The sequence below is a fragment of the Esox lucius genome, chromosome 17 (genome assembly GCF_011004845.1).
Source record: "Esox lucius isolate fEsoLuc1 chromosome 17, fEsoLuc1.pri, whole genome shotgun sequence".
Classification (NCBI taxonomy): domain Eukaryota; kingdom Metazoa; phylum Chordata; class Actinopteri; order Esociformes; family Esocidae; genus Esox; species Esox lucius.
Window position 1 is genome coordinate 6826082 of NC_047585.1, and position 12869 is coordinate 6838950.

A 12869-nucleotide genomic window follows, 5' to 3' on the forward strand; every position below is an offset into this window, starting at 1 on the left:
ATAAACACTGCAAATTATCATTTGCCAATGGAAATCTGTCCTTTGGTCTGATGAGTCCAAATATGAGATTTTTGGTTCCAACCACTGAGTCTTTGTGTGATACTGTGGGTGAACAGATGATCTCTGGATGTGGTCCCCACCGTGAAGCATGGAGGAAGTGTGATGGTGTCGGGGTGCTTTTGCTGGTGACACTGTGGTTGCACTTAGTGGAACTATAATTTATTTTTCAACAGGACAATAACCCAAAACACCCCCCCCAAGTTGTGTAAGGGCTATTTGACATAGAAGGAAAGTGATGGTGCTGCATCAGGCGACCTGGCTTCTCCAATCACCTGACATCAACCCAGTTGAGATGGTTTGGGATGTGTTTGCCCACAGAGTGAAGGAAAGGTGACTACCTCATGAAAGCTGGCTGAGAGAATGGCAAGAGTACAAAGCTTTCATAATGGCAAATGGTGAATGCTTTAAAATATGAAATAAATGTATTTTCATTTGCCTTCTACAATTTGGAAAATAGTAAAAATATAGAAATAACCTTGAATGAGTGAGTGTTTCAAAATGTTGGACTGGTATTGTACCTGCATCAAGAAGTATTGTGCATCACAGGATGCTGGACGTCACTCACCAACATTCCTTGGGACATACAGTCCTAGCCACTCCAGGCTGAATACCATTAATTTTCCCAGCTGCAGCTGTATCTGATCATGTTGCTATCCTTAAACACACCCCTTGATGAGGCACACCTGCCCTAATCTGGACTCATCAGGGGAAGGATGAAAGAGTTCCCGGAAAGCTAGTGATGGGAAATCGAGGCTTTCTGAGGCATTCAAGGCTTTTGCCAAATTGGGCTGAAAAACTGTTCATTCTCTCAGGGCTTTTGAACTCACTGCACAGTGTTGTCCCTTGCTGGTCAGGAATACATTTCACTTCTTTAATGTTTATATAGACAATTCTTCCCATAGTATCCTATAGTGCACAGGTGTCGAACCGGTTCCAAAAAGGGCCGAGTGTCTGCAGGTTTTTGGTTTTTCCTATAAATCGGTTCCTAGTTCATACCTACACAACCAGGTGAGGGTAGAAACTAACCAATCAGTGACCTAATTAACCAATCAAGTACAAGGAGAGAGCAAAAACCTGCAGACACTCGGCCCTCCGTGGAACCGGTTTGACACCTCTGCTATAGTGGAATTAAATTACGGGGTCATATCCCACATTCTTCTTGCCTTTCCTGATAGCTTTTTAAATTGTGCATTCATTCTAAAGTTTTGGATTATGAAGGCATGACTGTGTGGAATCTGAGCATTAACAATTACAATATGAATGTGCGTTTCATTGGAAGTGAATGTGTCTAGATCAGAGGTCTCAAACCGGTTCCACGGAGGGCCGAGTGTCTGCAGGTTTTTGCTCTCACCTTGTACATAATTGACTAATTAGGTCACTAATTGGTTTTGTTTCTACCCCCTCCTGGTTGTTTAGGTCTGAACTGGAAACCAATTTAAAGCAAAACCCAAAAATCTGCAGACACATGGCCCTCCATGGAACCGGTTTGAGACTTCTGGCCTAGATAATGAAAACAACAGAAACCTCTTTGTTTATATTCTCTCTGTAGGTTGCACTCTGATAACGACAGGAATGTTTACATTGACCATTTGACATGGGGGTAATTGTCTTGGAAACCTTATCTTTGCTAGGTAGACACACCCTTCAATGTATATATCAGCTTATAACCAACATTACAGCGAGAAGAGATTGAGTGAGATGAGATTGAGGTTGTATAAGGAAGACCAGGTCCGTAACCTCATGAACAAGACTATCTAATGCTGCAATAAATAATTAAATTTCTCTCTCCCTTAACAACCGGGTATTCGATAATTATTTCAACAACTATACGAAACGGCCGACTTCTAACATCTGTCATAAACACTAAATGAAACATTCTATGGACAAGAATTATCAGTATTGTTTGAGCTCAAAGTAAACTAAAGCTAATCTGGATTCGATCTCACATGACTACATCAATGATTGTGTCCAAGACCCTACCAATTGCGCCGTCTCTGGATTGAAAATACTTTTTTCCTAAATTACTTAATAAGGTGATTAGTACAGGTCAGTGTTTGAAAGTCTCAGGCATCGAACAACCATAGAAGCCAGAATTTTACAAGAGGCTTTGGAACAAGCACGTGATCAATCAGCCAAGCCCTTCCACATGGATCACACTGGTTTGAAATTTCAAAGCAAGAGAATTTTCAGATCTTCAGATCTACAATTATGGAAAAACTGGTTATTTCAACAAGTCTGCTTTCAAATAAAACATAAACTAAGACTGGATTCAACACTGACAGCGATGTCAGATAATTAAAGAACCAGTCCAGGAACTGATCCCTGTAACACCACTCACTATGTACAGGAAACTTGATTTAACACCATCAGTAGAACCACACTGTATTCTAACTATTTTAAACAATTTTTAAACTAGCCACAGGCCTAGATTACAGAAAGGCTGGCATGGCATGTGCACCTATTTTTTTTTTATTTCATTAAATTAATTTTTACATACACTACTGTTTTAAAAGTTTGGGGTAACTTAAACCTTTTTTGTCCATAATATCATCATTAACAGCATCAATTGATCAGAAATACGTTGTAGACATTGTTAATTTTCAATAGTCATTTGTAAATTACTATTGTAGTTGATTTTCAGTGGAATATCTACAAGCGTACAGAGGGCCATTATCAGCAACCATCACTCCTGTGTTCCAATGGCATGTTGTGTTTGCTAATCCCAGTATATCATTGTAAAAGGCTAATTGATCATTAGAAAACCCTTTTGGATATTGGTTAGCACAGCTAAAAACTGCTGATTAAAGAAGCAAACTGCCCTTCTTTTGACTTGTTGAGTTTCTAGAGCATCAGCTATTGCGGGTATGATTACAGGCTCAAAATGGCCAGAAACAAATACTTTTCTGAAACTTCTCCGTCTGTTCTTGTTCTGATAAATTCAGGCTATTCTATGCAAGAAATTGCTAAGAAACTGAAGATCTCATTCAATGTTGTGTACTACTCCCTTCACAGAACAGCTCAAACTGGCTCTAACCAGAATAGAAAGAGGAGTGAGAGGCCCTGGTGCACAACTGTGTCAGTGCAAATACATTAGAGTGTCTAGTTTGAGAAACGGAAGCCTCACAGATTCTCAACTGGCAGCTTAAGTACCAGCAAAATACCAGTCACAATGTAAACAGTGAAGAGGCAACTCCGGGAGGCTGGCCTTCTGTCCTATTTTCTACTGAATATAGGGTTTAAATTATTTCCACGTCATTGCATTCATTTACATGTTACGCATCGTCGCAACTTTTTTGGAAACCTTTGTGGGAAAAGTGGTGAATGCAAGGTTTTGTCTTCTCTGTGTGTACACACCTTTAATAAATGAGACCCTAGGTTTCCATCTCTGATTGTGCTTGGTGTGTGTGTCTTGTGCAGTATTTGAACAGCTATTTCAAATACTACACAAGGGTAAAGTCAGCTGGGTAATTCAATTGATTTCCAGTATCGTAGGACAGAGAGCTTGTTCCCTGGCTATTTGTGTGTGTGTGTCTGTGTGTCGTGTGCGTGGTGGGTGCATGCGCGCGTCTATGTTGTGTAGGATGTGTAGCTGAGATAGTGTTGATGTAATTAGTGATGTGCCAGGTTGGTCTGTCCTGCCTGTGTGATTTACTGCTTCTGCTGTTGTTCCTTTAGACTACACTGACTGCAATAGTAGTACACACACACACACACACACACACACACACACACACACACACACACACACACACACACACACACACATATACATACAGAGAGAGAGAGAGAGAGAGAGAAGGCATCGCTGACTCCAGTGACCAATGTCCACAGTGGAGTTCACACTACAGGAGCACTCTGCGAATACATTGTATGTTTTGACCAAAATAAATTAAATTCACAGTGAGATTCCACAAACATTTAAATGGAATCTACATGTTTTTTATGTATTCATATTTTAGGGTTTTGATAGAACTCTATAACCATATTTTCTACAACATGGAACAAAAAGGTTTCAGATGCTGCTGTTTCTAGGCAAAGTCAGTAAAGGGAAGTGCTTCCATTTAACCCACTTGATGTGTGTATAGTTGATCCATTAAACACATTTTTATTGAACCAATTCAATCAGTGATGTAATTGGTTAAATTAGCAATTTTCTGATTTGAAAGAAAGTATGGCAACATTTTATTGCAAAGAAATAATTCCGAAAGAGATTCTGATTTAGTATCAGTTTTTTAGATATTTTTTTTAAGCATTGTATAACATGCTTAGGCACAATTTTATAATGCATTCATTTAACTTTATTTTTGCTTTTACCAAGTTGTTCTTCCCATTTTCATGATATTGCTTGTAATTAAGGCCCTGTTTCATTATAGAATCTGCAAAAAGACTTGAGAAAGTCAATGTCTCTTCTGTAGCACATCCTTTGTCTTTTTGGTTCTTATGAAAATGCTTATTCAACTAGGACTTACAGACAGTAATCCTTACGCAGTGGAAGGAACACACTCATCAGCTTTCTACTTCAATTGAGCTCACAGGTGGCCAAGCCGCCACAAAGAGTCGCTGGAGCACAATGAGTCCAGGCAACTATATTCAATTCCAATCTTACCAATTTGTTAGTAATGCTGGCATATCGCACTTTCCTCCAGGATCCATGAGCAGGACTGATGTCAAATGTAGATGATAACCAGTTTTCTCAATAACTTAACAAACAAAACTGTTTTGGGGATCCAAAAAATACAGAACAGTGAAAATTAGGCTAAAACAGGTAGAATTTGTGGATATCATAAAGGCCTTTCAAGAGAATTCAACTTGTATTCCCTCTCCTCATTCTTGAATTATTAAGCAGTTTGGAAGTGCTGACGGAAGATGCAGCAGGTTATGTTGACATGATGGAGGCAGAGAATTTGTGAAAACGGTTGTCATTCTCCCTGAGCATGTTCCTTCATTAGCCCTAACCACACAGCGATGCGCAGCACAGTGCACCGTATGGCAAGGACAGGGACCCAAGCAGAGTGGCTTTATTAAATGGTTAGGAACACAGCGTCAGCTGGGTGAAATTCAACTGACACTTTCAATGTTGGTCACATATTGCAACTCGCACCAACCTGCAACTTGCTAGGCAGCAGCATCGCACCGCATCTGGGAAAGAGATGAAATGAAAGTTAGAAGAGACATTTGTTTATGACCCTACAAAACAGCATGGCAGAAAGATATACAATAAATAAATGCATAGTTGCATTGCAATTTGAGACTACTGGAGTGAGAAAAACTAGGTCTACATAGGCTAGGGTTGCAACACAGAAAACCTCCAACTGTCATTGATGTGAAATCAGGATTGATAGGACATGTCTGTCACTGTCACTGCAGCAGTTGGAATAAAGGTTCTATGTTCCAATAGAACTTCTCGACTGAACTTTGAAGTTGAATAAGAATTGATAGGTTTATGTAACGCTATGTAAAGGATCTTACCTAAGTTTCTGGCACTTTGTCACATTATCATGCAGGGTGAAGTGAAAACTTGTGAGTGATGCAGCCAAATTGAGCAAATGCCTAAATTATGTTCAGTAGAGTTTTTAGTCTATTTTGTTCTCACTGTTACATTGAAATCATTTTTAAGATGCTACACAGTGAGTGTATCCACAGGGAGGGAGTAGAGACCCTACAGGAGAATGTATGTAAACAATTGGCCTGCATGGGTGGTCACATGATACTACAATTTTTTTTGTTGTCTTTACTTTTGTTTAAAATGCTGCCAAAACAGTATGGGCCAGAAATTGAAAAACATGTTTCTTTGTTTTCCCCAATATCAGTGTTCGCAACTTTGCCATATCATCTACCCTCTAACATAGATCATGTCTATTTACTTTCGCCAGGTGGCAGTAAAGAGACACATTTTCAGCATTGAACCACTTACTTTCATACTTTGGGAAGAAACAGATCAGAAAAAAAGAATATTGTTCACCTAGAGTCTTCATAACTCATCTGGCCATGTGATAGAGTTTTCTATCACATGGCCAGTCATTCTCCATCTGTAGCTTGCGCTTTGTGCACTCTTGCTCCTCTGTTATAGTGCTCCCTGGCCACCACTGTCTGACTGTTAGTGAAACTTCATAGCCTTTGTAGTGCACCACTTTTGACCAAAGCCCTATTAGCCATGGTAAAAAGTAGTGCACAAAGGATGGAAAACAGGGCTGTGTGTGAGACTAAGATATTTTCCACAACAGTCACTGAGGAACAGTAGCACATTTGGCCATAATTGCTTTACATATACCAAAGGCCCCACATTTGTGTGTGCTGACAGACTGACACGGATGGCAACACTAAACAGCTGTGGCTTGGCTGTTAACTGAGAGAGAGCTGGGACCAACATGCTCTAATATAACCATGGAACATTAATATTTCAAAATTGTTTACTGAGAACAGAGTTTTGAATCATCTAAGGGTGATGTGGAGTTCCTTCCTGTAGCTACAGCAGCTTTTTAAAGCAACAGTGTAAACCAGCTATACACACAATTTATCTATTTTAGAGTAGTAACATTGCATCATTTTGAACAAATGTCAATCAAAAAACTATATCATTTTCTCTGATACCATAGGGATACAATTATTGTCTCCATGGTTATTAGAATTTTAGGTGACATTGTTTTAGACTAAATAAACACATTGCAGTCATTTATTCATGAGGGTAAATGTCCAAAACATGCAACAGTAAATTTAGAAAAAGAGAAAGTGATAGGGATAGTAGCCTACTACAGCAGACCAATATTATGATTTGCAATGCACATGGAAAAAAACGACCTGACATTGTCTTTTCAAACAAATTATCCTATAGCAGATTTGGGTGGAAACTTTTATGTAAATATTAATATTTATTATGCCTAATTCTTGCCTGGTTTATTATGGTTGTGTGTCATTTTAAGTATGCCATTTAATAGCTATAGTTTAGAGATATTTTGCTCAGCCTAGCCTAGTGTCAAGCAAGACCAAGGTCTGAGATAATTACAATATCGTGGTCTGCTGACTGCAAACATCTAGAATACTGATGAGAATAGCCTCACAATCATCTCATCCATAAGCCACCTCCTCGGTCATAACTTACAATTACGACTTGAGTCGTGTAAAACCAAGATCGTTTGTGAAAGAATTAAACAAAGGCAACATATTTGGTATGCAAACTTTTATTATTGTCCTGAAAAGGTGTACACTTTAATTGCGCTTAGGTGGATTACTCTGGGATGTACAAAACATCAAACATAAATATATCATTAAGCTATTCTAGTAATGATGCTGTTATCTTGTATTGCAAAACAAAGGTTCAGGGAGAAGTATAACGGTTCCTGTCGAGTCGATATTCTGTCAGAGGCGCGAGGAAATTGGACTCCACGCGCGCCTTTACGCGCAGAGAGAGAGAGAGAGAGAGGGACAGAAACCAGCTAGTCATTTTCTTTTAATCCAACCTCTCGAGCTGCAAGTGGAACAGAAGATGCTCTACTGATCTTCATTATCACGTTTTCAATTCCCGCGAAGGTGACTTTGCCTTGTAGTGCAAACTTTGCGACTTCCTTTCCAGAACAGCGCCCGTCCAACTAGACTATGGATATGCATCACAATAACGAAAAGGATCGGAGAAGCTAAACCTACAATTAATAGTCCGGATCTCGAAAATAGACTGAGAAATACCAACATCAAAACTTTTTTGGGACATTTGTTTTTCTTCTGTGAGGTCTACCTATTGGATTGTGTGCGCTCTCTACCTGCCATTGCTGCTGTGTATATGTTAACTCTAGGAGACTCGTAGTGTCTGGGTGGTCCGCGACGGAAGGTGTGCTGCAATGAAGGTGATCGGTTGGATCATTTTGATCCTCTCCCAGTGGATTCTACGAAAGGTAAGTGCTAGACAATCGGTAAGCAGTCATGTATAGACTATTGAATCAACTTAAAGGAATTGCTCCTTTCACTTATTTTCGAGTAAAACGACAAACATCTGGCCTCTAAATTGTGGTTACCAAAGTCCTCCAAAAGAAATTGAAAATATTTTATTAAACGGTTTAAATTCCTAGGCACACGTAACATTTAAGTCTGGTTCATTCCCAATATCCACGCAAGAATATGATACTATTTGACAATTCCACGTGTGTGAGAACGCATTATTTCATTTGCTCATGAACGTAAACTTTTTCGAAGTTATTGGTGTTTACACGGTTGGTTGTAACTCTTGACGAACCATATGTACCCGATAATTATGTATTTTTTTAACAGTTCGGTCAAAAGATGTGAGCGGAGCTTTTCTAGAATTGAATGATTTGTGAAGCAAGACCACTTAAATTCAGATGCGCTACATGCGTTCCCGCGCACAGTCTGCCACGCGCAGAGGCTCGCTTGTCTGATTTCCAATCGTGAAGCAGCTGACACAGCTCGCGCTTCTTACGAGCTCATAGCCTCGCTCCTCGCTGACTCAATTATGCCGTCTGAGCGCTGCCCTTACCCACTTAAGCATCCCTCTGTTATCTATTTATCAACTTGCGCTTGCAGCAACTTCCTTAATTTTTCTTCAGAAGTTAAACATGCCCGAGGCTTTTGTTATCTCGACATCGTAATACTAAGCAAATAGTTTGTGGGTTGTGTAAATTGTGTGTGTGTGTGCGTGTGTGCGCGCGTGTATGTCACACACACGAGTTTAAGCACGATTTTCAACACTAGAATGTATGGCAAGAATACAAATGGAACTTTTCATGGAATGGGAAAACTTGTTTCTCCTCATATGATCATACAGTACAGTTGTTGAGAGTCTAAATGTTACAATCCATCAAATATACTGTACATGGCACCAGGTTCACCACATACTTTGTGACGGATCTTCATTGCTCTTAACAATATCACCAATAAGCAGTGGTGACTGGGGACTTGAGTCGAGTTGAGGATTGGGAGAGGTGTGTGTTTGGGAGCAGATGGAACATACACGCAAAATCTAAGACAAGTAAAATCTAAGACAGGTGAAGTATTTTATTGAAATCACTTAATCAAATGTTATTAGCCTAATAGAAGAGCCCAATGCCAGGTTGCCTAGGCCAGGGGTCTCTCCAACAAGAACACTTGAACAGTATCTATGAGTAATAAGAATAGTTCTTAAGACTAGTAGCTCACCAAATTCTGGAAATGCATACAATTTGATTGTGTTCAACAGCAAAATCTCATAAATGTCAAAAGTATCAGACATGGCAAGCTTGTCATCATTGACATTAGCCCACACTTGTTTAGCCATTGTTGGCTTAAAAAGACACACCTAGCATAATATGAGTAATTTTCAGCAATATTGCCCTTCAGTCAGTGTGGTGCGCACATTCTATTAAATCTATTACTTTATCAATAACCAGCTTAATTATACCCATCTTTTGGCTATAATTGCTTTACCTGCATATTCCTCTATTGCTAGATACATAATTAAAGGGACAGATGCACTATTAAAGGGGAATCAAATTAAAATTGTATAGCTTTCTTTCAGACCCAATCACCCCCCCCCCCTTTTTTCTTCTGATGTAATGTAATCATAACATTAATTCAGAACCACCAATGTCCTTGTTTCTCTTTGAATAATTGTTGTCAGTGAAGTAAAATAAATATTCCAAAACTAGGAGAAATAAAATAGAGTAACATAATTTATATAAACAATATATAAAGTAATTGCATTTATTATTGGGGGTTAAGCACTTTTTATAGGTCCCCTTTTGAGTTGTTTATTTACCATGTATATTGAGAAGAGGCATGTACAGTACTTTGTAGTGTAAATTAAGGACCTGGGTAAGTGGGAGGGGAGAAAAAATATAGTAAAGACCTTATTTTGAAATTTGATAAAAAGATCAGTTGCTTGCAACATGTTTCATTTTATAAAAATAAAAAGGTATGACAGGTCAGAGACCAGATTTAGGTACAGTATCAGTACTAAACAGCCAACACTTACTGTAAGGGATAATGTTAGGCTTAAGCATAAGTCATGAGGGTGTGTGGTGTACGATCAATATACAAAAGGCTTAGAGCTGTTTGTAGGCATGACGCACCACAGAGTGCCAGAACACAGAACTCAGCCGTAATATATTGGACATATACCACAAACCTCCGCAATCCTTTTTTACAACTATGAACTGGTTACAAGTACATTTAGAGCAGTAAAAGGTCATGTGATGTCATGCCTGTGGTATACATTCTTATAAACCATGGCTATCAACGAATCAGCATTCAGGAAATATAAACCAACCACTTTATAATGTCATACACACAAATGAAAACACTAACCACAGCAGAAGTAAAAAAGGGACCTGGGACAAGGGCAGGTTCATCTAAGTAGTAGCGGTGCAGAAAGGACTCATTATAGATGGTGTTGGAGAAGAGCTCAACTTTTTCACAGAGGACTGAAAGCATAAATAAAATTACCTACCACAAAAAAAGAAATCCAAAGAATTACATAAAATGTAAATACATTTTAACAACTTTTAGAAAGGAAACTGTCAAAGCACCTGGGAATGAAATTACCCATGGGCCATGTCAAATGACCAGGGAATTCAGTTCTTTAATTTCAGGGGTGCAGAAGGGCAGGTGAAAACGAAAGATAACTTGTTTAGAAACAAGTATTACTGAAGCATAATTTGAGGTGAACAAAATATGTCCATGCAGCTTTGCTCCACTGGTCCCTGATCCATTAGCTCAACACATTCGATTATCAGCTTACACGGTTTGATAAGAGGAATCAGGTGTGTTATTGCTGGGCTGAAGCAGAACCCTGCAGACCCAGCAAAAATCCAGCAGGGTTGGTCTGCTCCAGATGTAATTGCTTTACACAATCTGTGTGATGTTTAACTGTATTATTTGTATACAACAGTTTTGTACTGCAGAAAGAGAATTAAGGCATGGCTTGACATTTGATTAATATAATAAAAATAAAAATAAATGCCTCACACAGGAGTTGTACACATAAAATGTAAGAGCTGAATTTAGCAGCTTAATGGATGGTAGTTGCCTTTATGGATGATTTAGCTTATGCATTTTACCAGGTGCTAATGTAATCTGGTACTGTACCTGCAGAATCAGCAAGTTCTCATGAACTTGGCAGGAGAATTTCAATTTGAGGAGACAACTTCATATTCACGTGTTGTTCTATGAATGGGTAGGAGAACAACCAAATTGAATAGTATTCTAGTCAGAACAACACAGAGCATGGCTGTTGCAATGTCATGGTTGTGGGTTTGATTTCCACCGGGACTGGAGCAAATAAGTATACAAATGTAAGCATTTAGTTCTGTATGTCGCTGAATTACAGCATTTGCTAAATGACTTATATTTCCTGGAAAATAGAGCTTTTCCTGCTACCCCAGAGGGTGCTGTTTAGAATACAATAGAACTTCATTCCAAAGATGTTAAAATTGGCAATTTGGATTTAGCGATGATGATGTGTATTTTATATATTTCTATCCAAACTTTCTTAAGTATTTTTTTTTTTAATATAGTTGGATGGTCCTCATCTTCATCCCCTAAATACAATCCACTGATATAAAACACTAAATGGTGACACCCAAACGATCTAAATCACACATTCGGATGTACAAGTACTATGAATATTGAGATCTTCAGAGATTATACTCTAAATGCTTCACATTTTACTCCTCCTGTCGGATGTGATGTCATTTGTTTCATCACTGCATTACATTACCCTAATTCTTGTCATCGTGTTTATAATCACATGAAAACCATAATCAGAGAAAAAAGAACAGACTTACTCAAATCTTGCTTAGAACCTAGCCTGACAGCTTAGTTGCTCTTTTGCTATTTTTAAAATGACTTAAAAGCAGCATTGAAGTGTAAAGCAAGTGTTTCTTTTTAGTGTGGAATGGAAACCAAATCACAAACGTTAGTGTAAGTAGGGTTGTGAGGAGATGTTGAGCCGATGCTGTGAGCGTGTGTGTGTCGTGTGTGTGTGTGTGTGTACAAGAAGACATGTTGATGTTTCAAACATCCTGTCATCTGGCAGATTGAGGTTATGCCAACCATTGTGACAGATGACACTTACTTTGTTTGAAGAATTAAATACATACTTTCTAATAAACAGTAATTTATCTGTTTACTTTGCTCTCACATCAGAATGAGTCATGTGCAACTGTATTGGTTTGACCAATGTTGGATTGACTACCATTTGGATTCATATGTGTTGTTGCAATATTCTATTGGTTGTCTTCAGGATGTATATTAAATAAAGAGAACATTTGGTAATTGATAGGGTGAAATTCATGTATTACTTACTAAAAGGCCCTGCATGTTGATGCAAGAGAGAGTCAATGAGAAATGAGAGGATAAAAAAAGAATTGCGGAATGAAAGTGAATGAGAGTGGGGGAGCAAGAGAAAGAGAGAGAGACGGGAGAAAAGGGAGAGTGGAAAAAAGAGAGAACAGGAAAATTGCAATAGTGGATGAGAAACACAGAATATAGAAGAAATGGTGGTAAACAAGAGAGAAAGAGATATTTAAGTCTTCAGGCAGTACGTGGCACTGAGCACTGAAGAGGGATGATCATACATGTTCATGGTGGATGTAAAACGGCTATCGACCATTGGTCCATCTTACCCGTAGCTTCCATTGGTTGATATGGAATTATATTTTCTGTCATATTTTATCAATAATATAAAAATGTAGATATTTTTGATTATTATTCTTATTTGTATTATTACATTTCATATCATAATACTATTGAATACTAATTTCTGTTAAGCTTGAAGGCCTTAATATTTTCTTTAATGCCCACTTTAAATGGCTATGATATTCTTT

General features: G+C 38.4%; 1 protein-coding gene across 1 annotated transcript in view; it reads left to right on the top strand.

Annotated features, from left to right (window-relative positions):
- Positions 1 to 7526: 7526 nt before the first annotated feature.
- The window catches only part of LOC105006195 (neurexophilin-4), a 104970-nt gene continuing 99627 nt past the window's right edge, over positions 7527 to 12869 (top strand). Inside the window, exon 1 of the mRNA XM_010864594.3 lies at positions 7527 to 7946. Within this exon, the coding sequence (XP_010862896.1) occupies positions 7893 to 7946 (54 nt within the window). The 5' untranslated portion in view covers positions 7527 to 7892. The remainder of the gene's footprint in view (positions 7947 to 12869) is intronic.